Raw genomic sequence first — 26,061 nt, 5'->3', positions numbered from 1 at the left:
TTCCGTAACTCCCTGGTTTCCATATCTTTATATACAAATTATGTGGAGAAGGCAAGAGAATGGGATTGAGAGGAATAATAGATCAGCCATGATGAAATGGTGGCACAAACTTGATGGGCCAAATGGCCTAATTCTGCTCCCATGTTCGTATGGGCTCAGTGTTACATATCAAATGACTCAGTCTGGAATTTTCCATTGACTGCAGTCCCTACCTTTTGTCTGACCCCATCTCTGAATGTCTTAGCTCTAACTTTAACAGTTATTTCCACCTCTATGGATACCTCCTCTAGAGGAAAGAGTTTCCGTTTCAGTCCATTTAATTATTCAACACATCTCAATTAAGTCATCTGTCAGTCTTGAACTCTCCAGATAAGATAAGCCCACGTTTTGCAGTTTCTATTACTTTTGATTCATTTTCATTGATGCTCAAAGAAAGGCAGATAAGGGCAAGGTAGGCTTGTGCATAAAGCTTGTGAGACGTGCCAAAATCTGGCTGATGCCCGAGGATCGGTGCCTTCAGGAGAGGAGCACCGACAAATGAACAGAAAGAAAATTGTTGATTTTTGCATCTTTTTTTACAAAGAAAGACAGAGACAGGGGATTTATAATGAAGTGCACAGGGGAAGTTAAAGGTCAGCCTGTGGATAAATGCCAGCAGTGTTCTGATAAGTTCTGTCTGTTAACACTGAGTAGCATTCTTCACACAGTACGAAGCAGAGACCTATAAAGATTCCATACTGGGGTGGGGCTTGATTGGGAATATGCTTTCTGTGCAGTCTTTCCAGGGAATTAGATCTATTTTTGGAACCTTTTTTCAGGAAGACAGGATAGTGGCCCATTGTCCTCTGTCAGGGTTAGGCAGGGAGCTTCATTGGGATCATTCTGAATCCTCACCCAGAACAACACCCTGTATCCCAGTTTCACAGCAGACAACTACCGTGTGCATCATCAGTGATTTCTGCTTCATTATTGGGATTTACCAGTGCTAGAGTTAGCTTTTTGGTATCATGTGCTGCGCTGGGCTGTTACCTTCAATGCACTCTGGTTGAAAATGGAACAGTTTTAATAAAAAATGGTGCTGAAAATCCCCAAGTCAAGTGTGTGGAAAATTGCAAACAAATTGGGGTAATGACCGTAAGTAATTCCAGTTACATAGAACATAGATTAAAGCATTGTAATTCATTCTGTACAGTTTTTTTTTTCGCATGGGTACTTCGTCATAAAAATGGACTTTGCGTTACCTCTCCCTACCTGTAGATTCGCAGGACAAGGACAATCTGGTTAAGAATGGAATCACGCACATCCTGTCGATTTACAACAATGCCAAGCCTGTGCTGGAGGTAAGCCTCACCAGTCACCAAAAGATGCCAAAATCTGATGTGTTGGCATTTCAGTGGAGTAAAGGAAATTACAGTGGCATGAGAGAGGAACTGGCCAAAGTTGATTGGAAAGGGACACGGGTGGGAAAGACGGCAGAGCAGCAGTGGCTGCAGTTTATGCGAGAAGTGAGGAAGATGCAAGACAGGTATATTCCAAAAAAGAAGAAATTTTCGAATGGAAAAAGGATGCAACCGTGGTTGACAAGAGAAGTCAAAGCCAAAGTTAAAGCAAAGGAGAGGGCATACAAGGAAGCAAAAATTAGTGGGAAGACAGAGGATTGGGAAGTTTTTAAAACCTTACAAAAGGAAACTAAGAAGGTCATTAAGAGGGAAAAGATTAACTATGAAAGGAAGCTAGCAAATAATATCAAAGAGGATACTAAAAGCTTTTTCAGGTATATAAAGAGTAAAAGACAGGTGAGAGTAGATATAGGACCGATAGAAAATTATGCTGGAGAAATTGTAATGGGAGATAAAGAGATGGCAGAGGAACTGAACGAGTATTTTTCATCCGTCTTCACTGAGGAAGGCATCAGCAGTATACTGGACACTCAAGGGTGGCAGGGAAGAGAAGTGTGCGCAGTCACAATTACGAGAGAGAGAGTACTCAGGAAGCTGAATAGTCTAAAGGTAGATAAATCTCCCGGACCAGATGGAATGCACCCGCGTGTTCTGAAGGAAGTAGCTGTGGAGATTGCGGAGGCATTAGCGATGATCTTTCAAAAGTCGATAGATTCTGGCGTGGTTCCGGAGGACTGGAAGATTGCAAATGTCACTCCACTATTTAAGAAGGGGGCAAGGAAGCAAAAAGGAAATTATAGACCTGTTAGCTTGACATCGGTGGTTGGGAAGTTGTTGGAGTCGATTGTTAAGGATGAGGTTACAGAGTAGCTGGAGGCATATGACAAGATAGGCAGAACTCAGCATGGATTCCTTAAAGGAAAATCCTGCCTGACAAACCTATTACAATTTTTTGAGGAAATTACCAGTAGGCTAGACAAGGGAGATGCAGTGGATGTTGTATATTTGGACTTTCAGAAGGCCTTTGACAAGGTGCCACACATGAGGCTACTTAACAAGATAAGAGCCCATGGAATTACGGGAAAGTTACATACGTAGATAGAGCATTGGCTGATTGGCAGGAAACAGAGAGTAGGAATAAAGGGATCCTATTCTGGTTGGCTGCTGGTTACCAGTGGTGTTCCACAGGGGTCTGTGTTGGGGCCGTTTCTTTTTACATTGTACATCAACGATTTGGATTATGGAATAGATGGCTTTGTGGCTAAGTTTGCTGACGATACAAAGATAGGCGGAGGGGCAGGTAGTGCTGAGGAAACGGAGAGTCTGCACAGAGACTTGGATAGATTGGAAGAATGGGCAGAGAAGTGGCAAATGAAGTACAATGTTGGAAAGTGTATGGTTATGCACTTTGGCAGAAGAAATAAGCGGGCAGACTATTACTTAAATGAGGAAAGAATTCAAAGTTCTGAGATGCAATGGGACTTAGGAGTCCTCGTACAGGATACTCTTAAGGTTAACCTCCAGGTTGAGTCGGTAGTGAAGAAGGCGAATGCAATGTTGGTATTCATTTCTAGAGGAATAGAGAATAGGAGCAGGGATGTGATGTTGAGGCTCTATAAGGCACTGGTGAGACCTCACTTGGAGTACTATGGGCAGTTTTGGTCTCCTTATTTAAGAAAGGATGTGCTGACGTTGGAGAGGGTACAGAGAAGATTCACTAGAATGATTCCGGGAATGAGAGGGTTAACATATGAGGAACGTTTGTCCGCTTTTGGACCATATTCCTTGGATTTTAGAAGAATCAGGGGAGACCTCATAGAAACATTTCGAATGTTGAAAGGCATGGACAGAGTGGATGTGGCAAAGTTGTTTCCCATGATGGGAGAGTCTAGTACGAGAGGGCATGACTTAAGGATTGAAAGGCGCCCATTCAGAACAGAAATGTGAAGAAATTTTTTTAGCCAGAGGGTGGTGAATCTGTGGAATTTGTTGCCACAGGCAGCACTGGAGGCCAAGTCATTGGGTGTATTTAAGGCAGCGATTGATAGGTATCTGAGTAGCCAGGGCATCAAAGGTTATGGTGAGAAGGCAGGGGAGTGGGACTAAATGGGAGAATGGATCAGCTCATGATAAAATGGTGGAGCAGACTCGATGGGCCTAATGGCTGACTCCTGCTCCTTTGTCTTATGGTCTAACTTGTAGTGTAAGGTTTGCCTGTTGGAAGGGAGTAGTTGCCACAAACCTGAGGACTTTGCTGGACATAATGTGGGCTGTGATTGGGAGCTGCTGAACCACTGAGCAACCGGTTCCTGCATTCAAGTCCAACTCCTGAGTGGCTAAGAACCCCTTGACTGTTGTTTTTTGTGCATTGCGGCGTGCTGGGTGAGATGTAAACTCTCTCTCAACTGGATAGAAAAGATTGTGTGGCACTAATATAAGGAAGAGCAAGGGAATTTTCCCCACTCTCTACCCAATGTTTTTCACTGGATCGACACCAGGTATACAAAATTATGAGGGGTTTAGATGAGTAAATGCAAGTAGGCTTTTTCCACTGGGGTTAGGTGAGATTAGAACCAGAGGTTAAGTTTTGTGTATTTAATGTTTCTGTAATATTTGAGTAATCTTGTGTGTATATATGTATGTATGTATATGTATGTGTATATATATATATATATATCGTCTGAATGAGCATTTTTGTTCATTTAAATAATTCATTATGGGTTATGTGTATAAATACGTGTATTGCATACATCATCACACTACCAAACGATACATGTTTGGTAAACAATAAAGCAAACTCAAAGTTAGACTCGCATTTTGGACTCCCATGTCCTCCTTTGAATTAGTTTGGTGTATGAAGTTACATGACATTAAGGGTGAAAGGTGAAATGTTTAAGGGGAACGTGAGGGGGAAGCTCTTCACTCAGAGGGAGATGTGAATATGTGGCGAGCTACCAGCGGAAGTGGTGCATGCAAGCTCGATTTCAACATTTAAGAGAGGTTTAGGTAAGTACATGGATGGGAGGAGTAAGGAGGACCATGGATGGGTGCAGGTCGATGGGACTAGGCAGAATGATAGTTTGGTACAGACTTGTTTCCGTACTGTAGTGTTCCATGACTCCATGACTCTCATCATTATTGCATTGTAAATTCCCTGCTGCATTCCTTTCCTTAAAACAGTGACCTCATGTTGGACTTCCTGAAGTTGTAAACGGTCATTGGCGATTGGTTTGTTATTGTCGCATGTGCCAAAATGTAGTAAAAAGCATCACACACAAAATGCTGGAGGAACTCAGCAGGTCAGGCAGCGTCTATGGAAAAGAGTAGACAGTCCGAGACCCTTCTTCAGGACTGGAAAGGAAGGGGAAAGAAGTCAGAATAAAAAGGTGGGGGGGGAGTGGGGGAGGAAGAAGTACAAGATAGCAGGTGATAGGTGAAACTGGGTGAGGGGGAGGGGTGAAGTGAAGAATGGGGAAGCTGATTGGTGGAAGAGTGATGACAAGTTCCTAGGAAGGATGCGAGGCTGTGGTAGCTGGTCTGGGTGAGCAGATGATCGAAGAGTCAGAGGGCAGCAGAGATCACAAAGAGGGGGCCGTGAGAGGGTTTCACCGAACTCCCATCAAAATAAAAATAAAAAAAACATGCCATTCTGAAAGATCATTTCATCCAATAAGAGAGTACAAAGGGAAACAAGAAAGCAGAATATAGTGTTATAGTTACAGAGAAGGTACAGTGCAGGTAGACAAAGTGCAGTGGTGATCACTGAGAGATTAAGAGTTCACCTTTAGCGTAAGAGGAGTCCACTCAATAGCCTGTTAGTGGTGTGGAGGCTGCCTTTGAGGCTCGCCATTCATGTTCTCAACCTTTTTGTATTTTCCGCCTGATTTCAGCAGGGAGAAGAGAAGATGATTAGGATAGGAGGAGTCCTTGATCATGTTGGCTGTTCCTCTAAGGCAGCGGGAAGTGTAGACAGAGTCAGTGGAGGAGAGGCTGGTTTGCATGATGGACTGGGCTGCATTCAGAACTCGCTGCAACTTCTTCCAGTCTTGGGCTGAGCCACTGCCATGCCAGGATGTGAAGCATCCGGATAGGATGCCTTCGATGGTGCATCCCTAAAAATTGGTGAAGGTCAATGAGAACATGCTGAATTTCCTTAGCATTCTGAGGAAATAGAGAAGTGCGATGGAATCGCAACCTCTTTCTTGTGTTTAAAGCTGCTACGTGGCCATCATGCCAAGGTCCTGTTTCTTTTCTCTGCGGCGCCTGTGACCTCAGCTAACTTCTGCTTCCTCAGCTGCTGCCTTTCCACCAGTCTGCCCAGTCTCTCCGTGGGAACCTGAGCCATCTGCACCGCTCCGAGCATGCTCCAGTGGCAATCCATTAATGCACCCCAGACAGATTTATTGCAGCTAATTCATCTCATCCCAGCCTGTGTTCCTTCTCCACTCACTGCACAAGCTCACGGAGCTTCTGGTCAGTCATGCAGTGACAGTGAATTATGAAGAGATTGGGAGAGGGTGAAGCTGGATGAGTGGGGAGGGGCAGGGGAAAGTGTGTATTGAAGCACAAATCAACAGTTGGTGAGAAAATGCAGGACGTGTAGTTTCATGTCTTCTGCTAACAGATAAATCTTATAATAAATCAGTACTAAGCTTCATGGCAAAATTTCAAAGTACAAAGTTCAAAGCAAAATTAATATCAAAGTGCATATGTGTCACCATATACTACCCTCAGATTCATTTTCTTGTGGGCATTCAGAGTAAATACAAAGAAACACAATAGAATCAATGAAAAAACACACACCACAAGATGGACAAATGTGCAAAAGACAACAAACTGAAAAAAATAATAAATAAATGAACAATAAATATTGAGAACATGAGATGAAAAGTCCTTGAAAGATAGATAACTTGCAACATACACTTTCCAGCATCTGCAGATCCCAAAGGAAATTACAGTGTCACAGTAGCATTACAAGTGCACAGATATACAAATATACTAATATTAGAGGAGAAGTAAGAAAGAATAAAAATAAGTTACCTCAAACAGTCTAAGAGGAGGGGGGAAACATGAGGAAATCTGCAGGTGCTGGAAATTCAAGCAACATACACAAAAAATGCTGGTGAACGCAGCAGGCCAGGCAGTGTCTATAGGAAGAGGTACAGTCGACGTTTCGGACCAAGACCCTTCGCCAGGACTAACTGAAAGAAGAGATAGTAAGAGATTTGAAAGTGGGAGGGGGAGGGGGAGATCCGAAATGATAGGAGAAGACGAGAGGGGGAGGGATAAAGCCAAATGCTGGAAAGTTGATTGGCAAAAGGGATACAAGGCTGGAGAAGGGAGAGGATCATGGGACGGGAGGCCTCAGGAGAAAGAAAGGAGGAGGGGGGAAGCCAAGTGAATGGGCAAGGAGTATGGTGAGAGGGACAGAGGGAGAAAAAGGAGAGAGAGAGAGGGGGAGAGAGAGAGAGAGAGAGAGAGAGAGAGAGAGAGAGAGGAAAAAAAAGGAGAATAAATAAATAAATAATGGATGGGGTACGAAGGGGAGGTGGGGCATTAACAGAAGTTAGAGAAGTCAATGTTCACGCCATCAGGTTGGAGGCTACCCAGACAGAATATGAGGTGTTGTTCCTCCAACCTGAGTGTGGATTCATCTGGACAGTAGAGGAGGCCCTGTATAGGCATATCAGAATGGGAATGGGACGTGGAATTAAAATGTGTGGCCACTGGGAGATCCTGCTTTCTCTGGCGGACAGAGCATAGGTGTTCAGCGAAATGGTCTCCCAGCCTGAGTTGGGGAGACTGTGCCGCAGGGATCTGTACTGGGTCCAATGTTATTTGTCGTATACATTAATGATCTGGATGATGGGTTGGTAAATTGGATGAGTAAGTATGCAGATGATACTAAGATAGGTGGAGTTGTGGATAATGAAGTAGGTGTCCAAAGCTTGCAGAGAGATTTAGGCCGGTTAGAAGAGTGGGCTGAAAGATGGCAGATGGAGTTTAATGCTGATAAATGTGAGGTGCTACATTTTGGTAGGACTGATCAAAATAGGACATACATGGTAAATGGCAGGGCATTGAAGAATGCAGTAAAACAGAGGGACCTAGGAATAATGGTGCATAGTTCCCTGAAGGTGGAATCTCATGTGGATAGGGTGGTGAAGAAAGCTTTTGGTATGCTGGCCTTTATAAATCAGAGCGTTTGAGTATAGGAGTTGGGATGTAATGTTGAAATTGTACAAGGCATTGGTGAGGCCAAATTTGGAGTTTTGTGTACAGTTTTGGTCACCGAATTATAGGAAAGATGTCAACAAAATAGAGAGAGTACAGAGAAGATTTACTAGAATGTTACCTGGGTCTCATCACCTAAGTTACAGAGAAAGGTTGAACAAGTTGGGTCTTTATTCTTTGGAACATAGAGGGTTGAGGGGTGACTTGATAGAGGTATTTAAAATTATGAGGGGGGGTAGATAGAGTTGACGTGGATAGGCTTTTTCCATTGAGAGTGGGGGAGATTCAAACAAGAGAACATGAGTTGAGAGTTAAAGGGCAAAAGTTTAGGGGTAACATGAGGGGGAACTTCTTTACTCAGAGAGTGGTAGCTGTGTGGAACGAGCTTCCAGCAGAAGTGGTTGAGGCAGGTTTGATGTTGTCATTTAAAGTTAAATTGGCCAGCTATTTGGACAGGAAAGGAATGGAGGGTTATGGGCTGAGTGCAGGTTGGTGGGACTAGGTGAGAGTAGGAGTTTGGCATAGACTAGAAGGGCCGAGATGGCCTGTTTCCGTGCTGTAATTGTTATATGGTTATATGGTTATATGGTCGGGTCTCGCCAATATATAGAAGGCCGCATCGGGAGCACAGGACACAATATATCACCCCAGCCGATTCACAGGTTGTATACCACCCCACCAGCCCTCCGGGTCCAACATATAATTCTCCTTAACTTCCGCCACCTCCAACGGGATCCCACGACTAAGCACATCTTTCCCTCCCCCCCCCCCACCGTCTGCTTTCCGCAGGGATCGCTCCCTACGCGACTCCCTTGTCCATTCGTCCTCCCCATCCCTTCCCACTGATCTCCCTCCCAGCACTTATCCTTGTAAGCGGAACAAGTGCTACACATGCCCTTACACTTCCTCCCTCACCACCATTCAGGGCCCCAGACAGTCCTTCCAGGTGAGGCGACACTTCACCAGTGAGTCGGCTGGGGTAATATACTGAGTTTGGTGCTCCCGATGCAGCCTTCTATATATTGGCGAAACCCGGCACAGGCTGGGAGACCGTTTCACTGAACACCTATGCTCTGTCCGCCAGAGAAAGCAGGATCTCCCAGTGGCCACACATTTTAATTCCACGTCCCTTTCCCATTCTGATATGTCTATCCATGGCTTCCTCTACTGTAAAGATGAAGCCACACTCAGGCTGGAGGAACAACACTTTATATTCCGTCTGGGTAGCCTCCAACCTGGTGGCATGAACATTGACTTCTCTAACTTCCGCTAATGCCCCACCTCCCCTTCCTTTGTTCCACCACAGCCTCCAGTGTGTCCAGTTTGACTCCTATAACTGAGTCAGCCTTCCTAATCAGTTTATTGAGCCTGTTGGTATCACCTGTGTTGATGCCATTGCCCCAGCACACCACCAGATAGAAGACTGTCCTGGTGAAAACAGACTGGTAGAACATGTGAAGGAGAGGCCAGAAGTGAGTTAATAGTTTGTGGGAACATTTCAGTGTCTGGGGTGAGTGAAGTTATCCCCTGTGGTTCAAGAGTCTCATGGTTGTGGGGTAATAACTGTACATGAACCGATAGTGTGGGTCCTGAGGCTCCTGTACCTCCTTCCTGATGGCAGCAGTGAGAAGGGAGCATGGCCTGGGTGATGAGAGTCCTTGATGATGGATGCTGTCTTCCTGCAACAGCATCCTTTTAGATGTGCTCAAAGGTATGGAGAGCTTTACCCGTGACAGGCCTCGCTGTATCCACTACCTTTTATAGGATTTTCCATAAAAGTGCATTGGTGCTCCATTACCAGGACATGATGTAACCAGTTAGTATACTCTCCACTGCACATCTATAGAAGTTTGTCAGTTGTAGAATCTGATAAAAATAGTTTACAAAATATGCAAGTATAATAGAGGTACCAAGATTTTCCTGGATAGGCACATGAATGTGCAGTAAATGGGAGGATATAGAGATTTTGTAGGCAGAAGTGATTAGATTAGTTGAGCGTTTTGATGGTATCAGAGAGGATCTGGCACATGTGGATTAGGACAGGTTGTTTTCTGGCAAAGGTGTACTCCATAATTGGGAGGCCTTCAAAAGTGCTATTTTGAGAGCATAGAGTTTGTCTGTTCCTGTCAGAATAAAGAGCAAGGATAACAGATTTAGGGAAACTTGGTTTTTGAGAGATATTGAAGCCTGGGTTAAGAAAAAGCAGACATAAGCTGGTGGGAACAAATGAGATAGCTGAGGAGTATAAGAAATGCAAGGGAATACTTAAGGAAATCAGAAGGGCTAAAATAGAGGTTGCTTGAGCAGACAAGGTGAAGGAGAATCGCAAAAGCTTCTACAGATATATTAGGGGCAAAAGGATAACAAGGGACAGAATTGGCCCTGTGGAAAATTGGGGTTGTAATCTATGTCTAGAGCCAGAAGGGATGGGGGAGATTATTAATGGATTTTTTCTGTCTGTATTGACTTGGGAGACGGTCACAGAGTCTATAGAAGTAGCAGTGAGGTCACGGACCCTTTTCAGATGACCGAAGGGGAGGTGTTTGCTGTCTTGAGACAAATTAGGGTGGATAAATCCACAGGGCCTGACAAGGTGTTCCCTTTGACCTTGTGGAGGCAAGTGAGGAAATTGCCGAGGCGCTGGCGGAGATATTTAAACATCCTTTGCCATAGGTGAGGATTTGGAGGATTGGAGGATAGCTAAAGTTGTTCTGTTGTTTAAGAAAGACTCTAAAAATAAGCCAGAAAATTATAGTCTGGTGAGCCTGACATCAATAGTGGGAAAGTTACTGGAAGCTGTTCTAAGGGACTAGATATGTAAATATTTGGATAGACAGGGAGTTATTACAGGTAGTCAATGTGGCTTTGTGCATGGTAGGTCATGTCTAACCAATCTTACAGTGCTTTTTGTGGAAGTCACCAGGAAAGCTGATGAGGGCACGGCAGTGGATGCTGTCTACATGAACGTTAGCATGGCCCTTGACAAGGTCGCATGTGGGAGTTTGATCAAGAAGGCGTAGTCGCTTGGCATTCAAGAAGAAGCTGTAAATTAGATTAGACTAGACATTGGCTTTGCAGCAGAAGCCAGAGAGCGGTAGTAGATGGTTGCCTCTCTGAGTGGAGGCCTGTGAGTAGTGGAGTGCCGTGGGTATCTGTGCTGGTGTGTTGTTGTTTGTCACCTATATCAATAATCTGGATGATAATGTGGTTAACTGGATTAGCAAATTTACAGATGACATCAAGATTGAGGGTGTAGTAGACAGCGAGGTAAACTATCAAAGCTTGAGGTGGGAGCCGGACTAGCTGGAAAATAGGCTGAAAATGGCAGATGGAATTGAATGCAGACAAGTGTGTTCTGTTGCACTTTGGGAGGACAAGCCAAAGTAGGACTTACATACTGAGTGATAGGGCACTGAGGAGTGCAATAGAAGGAAGGGATCCATAATTCCTTGAAAGTGGCACCACAGGGAATTAAAGAAAGCTTTTGGCACATTTGCCTTCAGAAATCAAGGTATTGAGTATAGGAGTTGGGATATATGTTGAAATTGTATAAAGATGTGGGTGAGGCCTAATTTGGAGTATTGTGTGCAGTTTTGGTCACCTACCTACAGGAAAAGATGCAAATAAAACATAGAAAATAGGTGCAGGAGCAGGCCATTCAGCCCTTCGAGCCTGCACCGCCATTCAGTATGATCATGGCTGATCATCCAACTCAGAACCCTGTACCAGCCTTCCCTCCATACCCCCTGATCCCTTTAGCCACAAGGGCCATATCTAACTCCCTCTTAAATATAGCCAATGAACTGGACTCAACTGTTTCCTGTGGCAGAGAATTCCACAGATTCACCACTCTCTGTGTGAAGAAGTTTTTCCTAATCTCGGTCCTAAAAGGCTTCCCCTTCATCCTCAAGCTGTGACCCCTTGTTCTGGACTTCCCCAGCATCAGGAACAATCTTCCTGCATCTAGCCTATCCAATCCCCTTAGGATTTTATACGTTTCAATAAGATCCCCCCTCAGTCTTCTAAATTCCAACGAATATAAGCCTAGTTGATCCAGTCTTTCATCATATGAAAGTCCTGCCATCCCAGGAATCAATCTGGTGAACCTTCTTTGTACTCCCTCTATGGCAAGAATGTCTTTCCTCAGATTAGGGGACTAAAACTGCACACAATACTCCAGGTGTGGTCTCACCAAGGCCTTGTATAACAGCAGTAGTACCTCCCTGCTCCTGTACTCGAATCCTCTTGTTATGAATGCCAGCATACCATTCGCCTTTTTCACCGCCTGCTGTACCTGCATGCCCACTTTCAATGACTGGTGTATAATGACACCCAGGTCTCGTTGCACCTCCCCTTTTCCTAATCGGCCACCATTCAGATAATAATCCGTTTTCCTGTTTTTGCCACCAAGGTGGATAACCTCGCATTTATCCACATTAAATTGCATCTGCCATGAATTTGCCCACTCATCTAACCTATCCAAGTCACCCTGCATCCTCTTAGCATCCTCCTCACAGCTAACACTGCCGCCCAGCTTCATGTCATCCGCAAAGATTGAAAGAGTTCAGAGAAAATTTACAAGGATGTTGCATGATTTCAGGATCTGAGTTATAGGGAAAGGTTGAGTAGATAGGACTTTATTTCCTGGCATATTGAAGATTGAGGGGAGAATAGAAAAACATAGAAAACCTATAGCACAATACAGGCCCTTCGGCCCACAAAAATAGATAGTAGTAAACAAAATTATCAGGGGTACATATAGGTAAATGCAAACAGGCTTTTTCCACTGAGATTGGGTGAGACTACAACCGGAAGACATGGGTTAAAGGTGAAAGGTGAAATGTATAAGGGGAGCATGAAGCGGATCTTCTTCACTCAGAGGATGGTGAGAATGTCGAATGTCCTGCCAACACAACTGGTGGATGTGGGTTCGATTTCAACATTTACGAGAAATTTGGACAGGTACATGGCTGTAAGAGGTATGGAGGGCTAAGGTCTGGAAGCAGGTCAATGGGACTAGGCAGATTAAAGGTTCAGCATGGACTAGATGAACTGGAGGGCCTGTTTCTGAGCTGTGGTATTCTATGACTCTATCTGATCACTAATGTACTCTCAGTGCCTACTTTATTCTGTACCTAATAAAGTGGCCAATAAGTTTATGTTTGTGGTCTGCTGCTGTAGGCCATCCATTTCAAGATTTGATGTGCTTGTTTAATAGAAACTCTTAGTATTGTAACATGTGTTTATTTGAGTTACTATCACCTTCCTGTCAGCTTGAAGCAGTTTGGCTATTCTCCTCTGACCTCTCTCATAAACAAGGCATTTTCTCTGACAGGACTGTTTCTCACTGGGTGTTTTTTGCTTTTCGTACCATTCTCTGTAATCTCTAGAACAGTTGTGTGTGAAAATCCCAGGAGATTAGCAGTTTTGGATATTCCACATTCCACAGCCAAAATCACTTGGATCACATTTCTTCCCCATTCTGATGTTTGGGCTGAACATCCTGACCATGACTACCACTTGATTGGCTGATTAAATATTTGCATTAATGTGCATGTGTATAGTGTTATAAAGTGGCCGCTGAGTATTGTTAACAAAAGAAGAGAATACAATAGAGTTGCGGAAAGGCTCTTAGATGGATACATGAATGAAAGAAATGGAAGGAGGTGGAGATTGTAAAGGCAGAAGGGATTAGTTTAGTTGGGTATTGAATTACTAATGTAATTAGTTTAGCACAGCATTAAGGGCCGAAGGGCCTGTTCCTCGGCAGTAAATTCTGTGTTCTATGTTCTAAACTAAAAGCCAAATTAAAGCTCAAGAAAAGTGTCTTGTTGTAAATGATCTCTTGTCGTTTCTCCTTGAATCCGGGAGATACAGTACCTAAAAAGGCCTTCTGCACCACTTACTCTGCACCGATCACCAAGCACCCATTTTGACACCAGTCTTTCTCCAGCTCATTATATGCTGACCACGTTCCTATCAACTCCTCCAGATGCTCCTACCAACACTCCCCTACACAGGGATGCGTTATAGAACCGGGGATATGAAGGTAAACAAGTCCGATAGGTGAGGACGGTAGAGCATGGACCCATATGGGGACATGGTGTTTGTTATTTTTTGCTTCTCCTTCCAGCATCTGCAATCTCCTGTATCTCCATTAGTTTGCATTTCTGTTGCCATCTGGATGTAAGGGCATCCTGAAAACATCTTGGACCAGTTGAATGAACAAGCACTGAAAGAGACCACCCATCCCCTCATGAACAGCTTCGATCCTGCTGTGATAAGAATACTAAATGGTTTCCTAGTACAATAAGATGTACTCTTGACTACTCAATCTACATCATTATAATCCTGCTCTTTATTGTTTACCACACTGCACTTTCTCTGTAGCTGTTACACTCTATTGTTTGACCCTATTCTACGTCAATGCACTGTGTAATGATTTGATCTGTCTGAACAGTATGCAAGACAAGCTTTTCACTATATGCATAGATAGATAGATAGACATACTTTATTGATCCCAAGGGAAAATCGGTTTTGTTACAGTTGCACCAACTGAGAATAGAGTATAAATATAGCAATATAAAACCATAAATAATTAAATAATAATATGTAAATTATGCCAGATGGAAATAAGTCCAGGACCAGCCTATTGGCTCCGGTTGTCCGACCCTCCAAGGGAGGAGTTGTAAAGTTTGATAGCCACAGGCAGGAATGACTTCCTATGATGCTCTGTGTTGCATCTTGGTGGAATGAGTCTCTGGCTGAATGTACTCCTGTGCCCACCCAGTATATTATGTAGTGGATGGGAAACATTGTCCAAGATAGCATGCAACTTAGACAGCATCCTCTTTTCAGACACCACCATGAGAGAGTCCAGTTCCATCCCCACAACATCACTGGCCTTACGAATAAGTTTATTGATTCTGTTGGTGTCTGCTACCCTCAGCCTGCTGCCCCAGCACACAACAGCAAACATGATAGCACTGGCCACCACAGACTCGTAGAACATCCTCAGCATCGTCCGGCAGATGTTAAAGGATCTCAGTCTCCTCAGGAAATAGAGACGGCTCTGACCCTTCTTGTAGACAGCCTCAGTGTTCTTTGACCAGTCCAGTTTATTGTCAATTTGTATCCCCAGGTATTTGTAATCCTCCACCATGTCCACACTAACACCCCCCCCCCGGATGGAAACAGGGGTCACCGGTGCATGTGCATGTGACTATAATAAACTCATATCGATATCAATGGCAACAGTGTCAATGAATGGTTGATGGCCAGCATGGACACAGTGTGTCAACGTTCTCTTTCTGTCTTGTGTGATTCCATGACTCAATATCTCAAAGTCAGATTATCTTGCCACTATCACATTTTTGGATTTTCCGATGCAAAAATGGATTTCCTACACTTGTGATTATAGTTCCACACTATTTCATTAGTTGTACTGATGCTGGAAGCACTGATAGTTTAATGATTGGCATGAAGTAAATGCAACTTGTACAGGGCACAATATCCATTTTGCTTTCTTTGAAGATTGTCACCTTGTCATTGAGGAGAGGCTTATGAGTACCTGTGATGCCATCTGGAGCTTCCTGACCCTGGCAGCTCCACACTTTTAGGTCCTTGTTGGATCTCTCTTTGTCTGGAACCTCCCTCTTGACCTTCCCGTGAGGGTATTTGACTGGGCTATTTAAAATTACAAAAGACTTTGATGGAGTTTATTGGCATCCATAGTCTCATGAGACCATGGATTTGCGCCTTGGAAGGTTTTCCAGGGTGCAGGCCTGGGCAAGGTTGTATGGAAGACCAGCAGTTGCCCATGCTGCAAGTCTCCCCTCTCCACACCACCGATGTTGTCCAAGGGAAGGGCACTAGGGCCGATACAGCTTGGCACCGGTGTCATCGCAGAGCAATGTGTGATTAAGTGCCTTGCTCAAGGACAAAAAACACGCTGCCTCAGCTGAGGCTCGAACTAGCGACCTTCAGATCACAGACCGATGCCTTAACCACTTGGCCACGCACCAACACACATCATCTTTTTGATGGAGTATAGAGAGAGAAAAGGTGCTTGCTGATGAAAGGTCAAGAACCAGAGAACACAGGTGATAAATTGGCAAATTTGCTTACTATTGTCGTAGATACAAAGATATAATGAAAAACTTTGTTTTGCATGCAGGAAGTACGGATTTCTGAAAATGACGATAATTTCATTGGATCGGTACAGTGAGGTAGCATATGGGAGAAGCAATAACAGAATGCAGAATAGAGTGTCACAATTACAGAGAAAGAGCAGTACAGGTAGATAATAAGATGCAAGGCTGTGAGAAGGTTGATTGTGAGATCAGGAGTCCACCTTGTTGTATAAGAGTTCCATTAACCATTTTTATAGAAGCTGTCCTTGTACTGGGTGGTATGTACTTTCAGACTTTTGCACCAACTGCCAGACGGGAGGGGGAAGGAAGAAAGAATGTCCAGGGTGGGATGGGTCTTTGATTATGCTGGCTGCTTTACTGAGGCTGAGAGAAGTGTACACATTGGCAAAAGAGTCAAAAGTGATGAGGTGAGAAAGATCTTTATGCAGTGAGGGACTGGAATCTGCGATGTATGGTGAGGGGAAGAACACAGAGAGTGGTAGGTCCGTGACGTCGACTGTTTACTCTTTTCCTCAGATGTGGCCTGGCCTGCTGAGTTCTTCCAGCTGTTTCTGTGTATTACCTTGATTTCCAGCGTCTGCAACCTTTCTCTCGTTTGAGAGTGGCAGGGGGCTGCCATGGGTGGTGAGGACATTTAAGAGTCATTTAGACGGGCACGTGAACAGAGAGAGCAAATGGAGTGATATGGATCAGGTGCAGGCAGATAGGTTTAGTTTAATTTTGAGTCATGGTAGTCACACACATCGCGGACAAATGGCCCTGTTCCTGTGTGTGCTATTCTGTATTCTAGTGGAGGAAAATTCATCCCTGGCCAAACTCATCTGAGAAGTGAAAAACAGGGCAGTGGATGCAGGGCTGGCGGTGGGATTAGGTAGATTGTAGTTGTATAGAGCAGCTGAAATAAAATAGGCTTTCCTATGAACCTGACTCTGGCTTGTTCACACTCCTTTATTTATTTTCTTGCTTTGATTGTTTCAAGCATAAATAAGTATCTAGAATCTCTCAGTGGGCACCAAGTTCAGCCCTAATTACTGGAGGATTTTGAGCACCTTTCGTTCTTTTGCTCATAATGTGCTGTGTCGTATGACGTAGATGATCACGGTCTTTCCATCCCAAACAAGAGAAGATCTGCAGATGCTGGAAATCCAAGCACTGCACACAAAATGTTGGAGGAACTCAGTAGGCCAGGTAACGTTTCAGGCAAAGACCTTTTATCAATCCTGTTTATTCTTTTCCACATAGACGCTGCCTGGCCTGCCGAGTTCCTCCAGCATCTTGTGTGTGTTGCATTGTCTTTCCATGACCATGATAGTCCTTGGCAAATCTTTCTACAGAATTGGTCTGCCATTGCCTTCTTTGGGGCAGTGTCTTTACAAGACTTGTGACCTCAGCTGTTATCAATACTTTGCAGCAATGTTCCCTCTAATTTGAGTGCAGAAATCCTGTGTTGTTCAATTTTTGTCCAGTGACAACAACAGGTGCGCACTGAATTTTTACGTGGAAGTAAACCTGAAGCTATTCTAAGGATAATAAACCACCAAGTCCAGTTTGTTGTTTATTGTTTAAAAGAAATAAGTCACTATCAATAAGAACTTTGGCCTCCTCTGGGTTTGATCGTTTTCACTCTTGTTCATCTGCACTCGCACAGGACATATGCCGCAGGCTAGTCGCGGGTAATGAAGGATTTTCTCACCGGAGCTTTTGCACACCACCTACATGTGATTTGCTTGCTAAACGACGCTTTAAAAAGTCAAGTTCCAAATATCTCACTATTCCTTCCCACTCGTAACTTTTGCATTGTGACGACACATGCAGGTAACATCAGTTTCTGTTTTGTACAGAAATATTTTTTGTGGCTGCATGTTCCTGACCTCATGAGCTTGTGGTGTAGCTGTTTCTACTGTTTCATTAAGCCATTCCACTTTAAATGAATTGCACTTCACACCCTTTACTTCTTTGGAATTTGACATAGTGAATCAATAATTTCTTCAATAAGAACAATATAAATAAGTTCATACTAAAATCTGCAGGCAAATGATCGCAAACTTCATGTCGTTGACACTATCTGCATCAGAAACCGGAAAAGGAAATGTGATTGTGTGCAATCGTGAAAGTTGACAACCTTTTGTGCGCAGTTTAAATTCCTTTGTGCGCTAGTGGTGAAAGGTGTGTGTGTGTGTGTGTGTGTGCGTGTGCGCGCGCGCGCCATGTCTTCACGTGAGCCTGATTGGTGGGTGGGGGGGGTGCTACATCTGGCTAAGCAGGTGCTACATCTTGCTGAAGGGTGACCTGCAGGCTAGCGGAAGGAAGGAGTGTCTTACACCTCCTTTGGCAGAGACATATTTCCACCCTGCCACCCTGAATACCATATAACGTTTACCTGAGTTCTAGATAAAGGTTGACTAGGTCATTTTTCCCAGGAGGAAAATGAAAGGAGATTTGATAGAGACATAGAAAATTATGAGGGTTTAGATAGGGTAAATGCAAGCAGGCTTTTCCCGCAGAGGCTGGGTAAGACGAGAACTAGTGGTCATAGGTTAAGGGTGAAAGCTGAAATATTTAAGGGGAACATGAGGGGGAGCTTCTTCACTCAGGGGGTGGTGTGAGTGTGGAAGGAGGTGGATGCTGCTTTTGATTGCAACATTTAATAGAAGTTTGGTTAAGTACATGGATGAGAGGGTTATGGAGGGCTATGGTCCAGGTGCCGGTCGATGGGAGCAGGCAGAATAATTGCTTGGCACGGACTGGATGTGATGGAGGGTGTTTTCTGTGCTCTTTGATTCTCTGGTGCTACAGTATACAGTGCTTTACAGTACACGGCTGTGTACTCCACGGCCAACAGTGCCAGTGTGGAATTACTTGTGATGTATTACAGGCTGCCTGAAAGTCCCTACGGTGTCAGGTTTCGAAAGCCCTGTCCAATCCATGCAAGCGTACAGCTGTATTGAATCAAGTGGACGACACCAAGTGTGCGAATTAATTTTCGCAATGTTTGATTGGAGCAAACCCTCCCACTTCCTGGAACCGGTCACAAGCAAAACCAGAAGCAAATTAATTTGAATCAGGCTCATGTAAACAGTTTAATTATGACGCTGTCTACACAATTTTCCTGTCCTGTCTGACAAACCAGAGGGCAGGCCAGGTGGGTGGTCTGAAACTGTCCAATGAACAACTCTACTCTTCATAACAGCAAGCGACTGAAATTAATTTAGATTAATGTTTCTGAATTGGATCAGAATGAGCAATGGTACAAGTAGAAAAGTAGAAATACTTTAGGAAAATAACAAGTAGACATCAGCAGAAGATGTTTTGAAGTGAATTATGTCCAGCAGTGTTTCCTTCATTTCTCCCCTCTCCTTGCTCTTGGGCTCTCTCTCTTCCCATCCTCCCTTTCCCTCCACATCACTCCTCTCTCCCTGTTGCCCTTTTCTGTTTTTCTGTCTTGTATCTTTTCTCCCAATCAATTCCTCACTTCACTTCCCTTTCATTGCTGCTCCACTCCTTCACCCCCTTCTTCCCCTTTCTTTCTTCTCTTTCACCTCCCTTCTCTTGCCCTTTCTCCCTTCTTAATATTTCTCCCCTCTTGTTTATCCCCTTTTCTCCACTCCCTCCCACTCTCTCATCTTTCCTCCTCTTCCATTTTCCTCTCCCCACCTCTCCTCCTCCTTCTCCTCCTCACACATCCCTGCATTGTCTTCTCTTCCACTTCTCCTTTTCCCCTTGCACAACTTGCTCTCTCGCTTCTTCTTATACCTCACTCTCTCACTCTTCCCCCTGTCATCGCTCCTCTCCCCCACATCCCCCACTCCGTCTCGTACCTCCTTTTCTCTCTCTCTTTCCCTCATGCCTCAATTTCCCACCCTTGGCCTCTGGCCTGGTTTAGCTCCCCCAGCCCTCACCACCTCACCCTCTCCTGTCTCCTCTTTCTCTCCCAGTTGGGCAATAGCCAGTGATGTGACCTGACAGGTTCTGTCAGTTCCTTGCACTTTGCGAGTTTTCGCTTGGTGTCTGGTTTCTCCCCACATTCCAAAGGCGAATTAGTAACTGCACTTGAGGGTGTCAGTGGCAGAGAACCAATCAAAATTTGAGGTGGGCAGGTAGAGAAGTAGAGAGGGAGAGGGGAGCAGGAGAGGGAAAGGTGGGGGGGAGAGAGAGAGAGAAATCTGCAGGACTGCAGAAAAATGAGAGGGGGAATTGGATTGATGTGATCGGTCAGTCAGAGCTGGGATGACCCTGATGGGCTGACTGGCCTGCTTCTGATTCATAAATCAATCTTGTGCTCTTTCCTTGCTCCCTTTATAGAGTCATTGAGTGACCGCTCAGAAACAGGCCCCTTAACCCACCTAGTCTGTGCTTACCTGTTTTACTTCCTAGTTCCAGCTACCCACACCCAGCATAGCCCTTTAGACCTCTCTCATCCATGTGTTTCTCCAGACCTCTTTTCAATGCTGCAGTTGATTCTGCATCTACCTCTGTTCCATGCAATAAAGCCCTTTCTCCCCCCTCTCCTTGTTCATCCCACTCTCTTGCTGCTGCACTCCCTCCCCTCCTTTCCCTGATTCCTCACCCCTCCTGCCTCGTTTCACCCTCTCTCCTCTTTTGCTCATTCCTCTTTCCCTTACATCATGCTCCCCCTCTTACTCTCTTCCCGTCTCTCTTGCCATTCTTTGCTCTCTTGATTGTATCCCCTCACTCCTTCTCTGTGCATCCCTCCCCTCTCTGCTCATTCCCCTTCCCATCTTTTCTCTCCCCTCAGTCTTCTCCACTCCCTCCCTCCCCTCATTTTGCTCTTCTCTCTCCCTCCCCTCACTCTCCTCCAGTCATACCCTTCCCTCATCTCCCTCTCCTTCTCCCTTCTCCTTTTTTCCAACTCTTCTGTTTCTCTCTTCACTTTCCTCGAATGTCTTCTCTCCACTCTCCATTTTCGTACCTTATGTTGTTTATGCATTAACTGAGCACCCTGTTTGTCATGGATTTCATTTTGACTGGAAGGATTGGCTATAATGAAGTAAAAATCATTATCTAACACAGAAGTGATGCATCTGTAGGTTCTGGGTGTGTCCACAAATGGCAATAATACAAAGCTGGAAATTTAACCTTCTCATATTACAGGTGAAGTGTTGCAAGCGTGCACTTCACACGGGACATGAGACACAAAGGAGAAGAGGAGCTACCCAGCCCCTGAAGTCTGTTCACCGCCCTCCCCCGCCCATTCAGTACGATCATGGCACATCTGCCCCGGATTCAAGGATAAATTCGAACCATGTATGATAAGATGCACTTGACCTTACAATATACCTATGGGCTCACTTTCAGACTCTACAACTCATGTTCTCAGTATTATTTATTTATCAATATTATTATTTGCACAGTTTGTCTTTTCTATATTGGTTGTCAGTCTTCGTGTGCAGCTTTTCATTGATTCTGTTGTACTTCTTTGCTCTGCTATGAATTCCCACAAGAAAATAAATTTCAGGGTGGTATATATATGGTTCAAAGTTCAAGATCATTTTTATTATCCAAGTGCAAAAATGTCACCATATACAACCCTGAGATTTGTCTTCTTGTGGGCCTACTCAGTAAATCTATAGACGAGTAACTGTAACAGGACCAATGGGAGATCAGCCAGATTGCCGATTGCGTCGGCTCTGATCTGGGCCGACATTTACGTGCCGGGCGGCATCTAATTAATTAGCTTGCTTATTTCGGCTTTTTTCTTAAAGATGTGCTGGGTGCGTTCCGGCTACCGCTGTATCCCTGCATGCTTCGTGGCCCGGTATTGGCCCGCGGCCTGGAGGTTGCGGACCACTGTTCTATCATTTGCACACATTGATAATAACTTCACTTTGAACTTTGAACCATTTTGTTATAATCTTGCACCTTATTATTTACCTGCACTGCACTTTCTTTGTAGCTGTTACACCTTATTGGGCATTCTGTTATTATTTTAATTTTGTACCACCACAACGCACTGTGTCATGATAGAATCTGTGTGAAAAGGACAAGTTTTACACTATTTCGGTACATGTGACTGCAATGAATTGTTCCATTTCCGATTTCAGGTGTTATCTCCACTTTGGTGCCAGTTCCTTGTAGCTCTCAATGCCCTGATCAATCAGAAATGTATCTACCTCCTTGATCTGTTAGTCTTGTGAGACCATGGATCTGCACCTGGAAAGTCTTCACTCTCCAGGGTCCAGGCCTGGGCAAGGTTGTATGGAAGACCAGCAGTTGCCCATGCTGCAAGACTCCCCTCTCCACGACACCGATGTTGTCCAAGGGAAGGGCATTAGGACCCATACAGCTTGGCACCAGTGTCGTCGCAGAGCAATGTGTGATTAAGTGCCTTGCTCAGGGACACAACACGTTGCCTCGGCTGGGGCTCGAACTCACGACCTTCAGGTCGCTAGTCCAATGTCTTAACCACTTGGCCACGTGCCCACATTACTCCTTGATAGGTCCTCCTGAATAGACACCCCAACTCGGCGGCTTTTGAAAGCACTTTCCTCAGTGAAGAATCCTGTCTCCGAGCAGCCAAACCTCCTGATTAATGTTCAGTGACAGAGACTTAACTGAGGCTCTCCCACTTCAAATACAGCTCCCTTGTCTTGCTGGGTCCGGTAACTCCTCTGGGGGGGTGTTATTAATGTCAATTTCTTCTTTTTAATGGTTTGCTAGTGTTGGCAAAATTCATTTATTTTTTCAGTTGGAAACTTGCCTTCGTGTGGAATGCTTCTTGATGGAAAATCAGTTTGATTTTTGCTAAGCCGGCTCTGTGGAGTATTTCAGATACCACAGGAAAAAGAAACTGAAATAAAGACATATGTATGAGTGCAGGAGAGAGAAAGAAACTGATTTGTGACGTGTTGTAGTGCAGATGATTTATGCTTTGGGTCCTGGGTTAGTGATGGTGAGGTGCTAAGGTAATATATGGGGGTATTTATAAAGTAATAGAATTTCTGTTGCCATGTCAACATTCAGGGAAAAGGGGTAGAAATGTTTGAGACTTAGGTTCAGGCTGGTTGCGGTTTTCTCTTTTCTGTACTGCATTGTAAAGAAATTAAATGAGCCCCATTTATAATTGAAAATTGGAGAAATTCTATCAACTCTACTGGCTGCTGACTTTGTTTTCAAATTAACATTAATATCCAAGTTTCGCAGCATTACGGAATTCTGACTGCCAATAGTCCTGACCCCCACATCTAAAATGTTGTATTTCAAGTAATTTTAGCATGCTTTTGGGGTAAGGAATTCTTTTGGTTGCGAACTGGGGTGTGACCAATGATTGTTTTCCTATTCATCCTGCTGTCAGCATGCCTGACTTCCCAGTGGACTAGCAAAGTGGAACCACACAGAACTGTAGATGCTGGAAACTGGAGCAAATCAACAACGGTGGGAAGTACTCAGCAGGTCAGGCAGCTTCTGCAGGAGGGAAGTGGAGAGTTAATGTTTCAGGTCATGTCACAACCAAGGTTCATTTTTAAAGAAAAGTTACTTTGTCAGTTAGTATATGGACAGTATTTTTTTCAGTGTCACCTCATGTGTGTGTGTTGTCCTTGGATTATAGAACATAGAATAGTACAGCACAGTACAGGCCCTTTGTCCCACAATGTTGTGCCGACCCTCAAACCCTGCCTCCCATATAACCCCCCCACCTTACATTCCTCCATATACCTGTCTAGTAGTCTCTTAAACTTCATGAGTGTATCTGCCTCCACCACTGACTCAGGCAGTGCATTCCACGCACCAACCACTCTCTGAGTAAAAAACCTTCCTCTAATATCCCCCTTGAACTTCCCACCCCTTACCTTAAAGCCATGTCCTCTTGTATTGAGCCGTGGTGCCCTGGGGAAGAGGTGCTGGCTATCCACTCTATCTATTCCTCTTATTATCTTGTACACCTCTATAATGTCTCCTCTCATCCTCCTCCTCTCCAAAGAGTAAAACCCTAGCCCCCTTAATCTCTGATCATAATGCATACTCTCTAAACCAGGCAGCATCCTGGTAAATCTCCTCTGCACCCTTTCCAATGCTTCCACATCCTTCCGAACCTCAGACCATAAGCCAGCATCAGCATCCTAGGTAATTGCCACGCTCCATTGGTCAGGAATGTTGTTGGGGAATTCCTGATAATCAACAGCTGAACACTTTGTGCTACATGAATCTTGCAGCTCATGGAGAACTGTTGACAGTTTAACACAGAACTGTTAGTCTAATCCACAATAAGTTTCAGAAATAAAAAAAACAAAATGGGACGAAATCAGTGGGTCAGGCAGCGTCTGTGGATAAAAGGAAATGATAGATATTTGGGTTAAGACCAGGTTTCAGGTCTTTGGATTGTAACCCCACATTAAGTCCTGGTGCCGGGTCTCAGATATCAAATGCCGACCATTTCTTTCCCTCCACGGATGCTGCCTGACCCTCTGAGATTCTCCAGCAATTTGTTTTTGGCTGCAGATTCCTGTCCCTGCAGTGCCTTGTGTCTCTTTTCAAGGATAAAAGATTAACTTTATTCACCATAAGTGCAAGAGAATCTGCAGATGCTGGAAATCCAAAGCAACACACACACAAAATGCTGGAGGAACTCAGCAGGTCAGGCAGCATCTATGGAAATGAACAAACTGTCAATGTGTCAGGCCGAGACCCTTCATCAGGACTGGAAAGAAGGGGAAAGGTGCCAGAATAAAAAGGTGGGGGGAGGAGAAGGAGGACAAGCTAAAAGACAATAGGTGAAGCCAGGTGGGTGGGAGAGGGGAAATGAAGTAAGAAGCTGGGAGCTGATAGGTGGAAAAACCAGAGGGATGAAGAAGAAGGAACCTGAATGGAGAGGAGAGAAAGGGAAGAAAGAGGGACACCAGAGTGAGGTAATAGGCAGATGAGGAGAAGAGTTTAGTGGCCAGAGCGGGGAATTGAAGAAGAGGAAAGGGAAAGGGAAGAAAAATTACAGGAAGAAGAAACTGATGTTCATTCCATCAGTTTGGAGGCTACCTGGATAGAATATGAGGCATTCGGAATTTACTGTGGGATGTTGGTCAGCATGCAAAATGCAACCAAAGACAACATTTAACAATTATAAGGTTTAAACAATTATATAACATAATAAAGTTAGAGGCTAATGTGTAGATATGGAAAAAAATGTGCATAAATACACAAATAACATCTTGTATGTACAATGTAAACAGTATTATAGAAGACATTTTAAGTATTTACAGTGCAGTATAGTGTTAGGGCTAATAGTCAGGGTTGGGGATGAGGATGCTAACTGGAATGTTGATCAGATTAACTGCCCGAGAGAAGAAACATTTAAGATGGCTTGAAGTTTATGTTTTAATAGCCCTATAGAGCCTTCCAGCAGGGAGGTTTTGGAAAAGGCAGTTTGCTGGGTAGGTAGTGTCCGCATTGATATTTTCCACCTGTTTCTATGTCCTGGACACATACAAGTCCTTAATTTTTGTAAGTTAATTCAATTTTAGAACACTGCAGTCCAAGAAAGTACTCACAAAGTTCGAATTAAATTACTTTTTATGTTTAAAAAAACTAACGAAGATATGCTTAATTTCTGTATCACTAAACTAAATGTAAGTCTGACAAGTGCATTACAGCACAGAAACAGCAGGTGGCAGTAGTAAGCCATGTGTGCTTCATTGAGGTTTCATATCCTCAGCTCTCTCCAGCCAACAGAACTGTTTGGTTCATTGAAGATGTAACCTGTCTACTGAGAGTGTCACCTCTCTAATTGCAAAATTATCTCAGCAGATTTACTGGATGATTCAGAAAGGAGGTATGTCTTTAAATATCAATCTAGCAGGCTGAAGTGTGCAAGGTGGTTTGTTTGTTCGAAGAGGTGGTATTCTCTCCAAGGCTGGGTGGAGCGATTGGGCCACGCACATTGTCCTGGTGATCGAGAAAGGGAAGGGCTGAGCTGTTCACATATGTGGGGACTTCGAAGTGAGTATCCCCTGCTGCGAATAGAAGGCAGTTTTGCATCTTTGGCAGGCGGGGAGAGGTTTTCAAAGATTGACTTGTCACAAGCCTGTCTGCAGATGGAGATTGGGGAGTCAAACAGGAAGTTCCTCACAACTAACACTCACGAAGGGCTGTTCCAGTATTATCGTCTTGTCTTTGGCATTGCATCAGCTATTTGGCAAAGAGCAATGGACCAAATGTTCCAAAATATCCCAGGAACACAATGTTGCCTTGATGACATCATCATGATGGCCAAGAATGATGTAGAATAAGACCATAAGACCCTAAGATATAGGAGCAGAAGCAGG

General features: G+C 44.2%; 1 protein-coding gene across 1 annotated transcript in view; it reads left to right on the top strand.

Annotated features, from left to right (window-relative positions):
* The window catches only part of dusp22a (dual specificity phosphatase 22a), a 201,623-nt gene that overhangs the window by 59,974 nt on the left and 115,588 nt on the right, over window positions 1-26,061 (top strand). Inside the window, exon 4 of the mRNA XM_072279193.1 lies at window positions 1,258-1,340. Coding sequence (XP_072135294.1) covers window positions 1,258-1,340 — 83 coding nt within the window. The remainder of the gene's footprint in view (window positions 1-1,257; window positions 1,341-26,061) is intronic.

The sequence above is a fragment of the Mobula birostris genome, chromosome 15 (genome assembly GCF_030028105.1).
Source record: "Mobula birostris isolate sMobBir1 chromosome 15, sMobBir1.hap1, whole genome shotgun sequence".
NCBI lineage: Eukaryota > Metazoa > Chordata > Chondrichthyes > Myliobatiformes > Myliobatidae > Mobula > Mobula birostris.
Note: the sequence above shows the minus strand (reverse complement) of the source record. Positions and strands in the feature narration are given on the sequence as shown.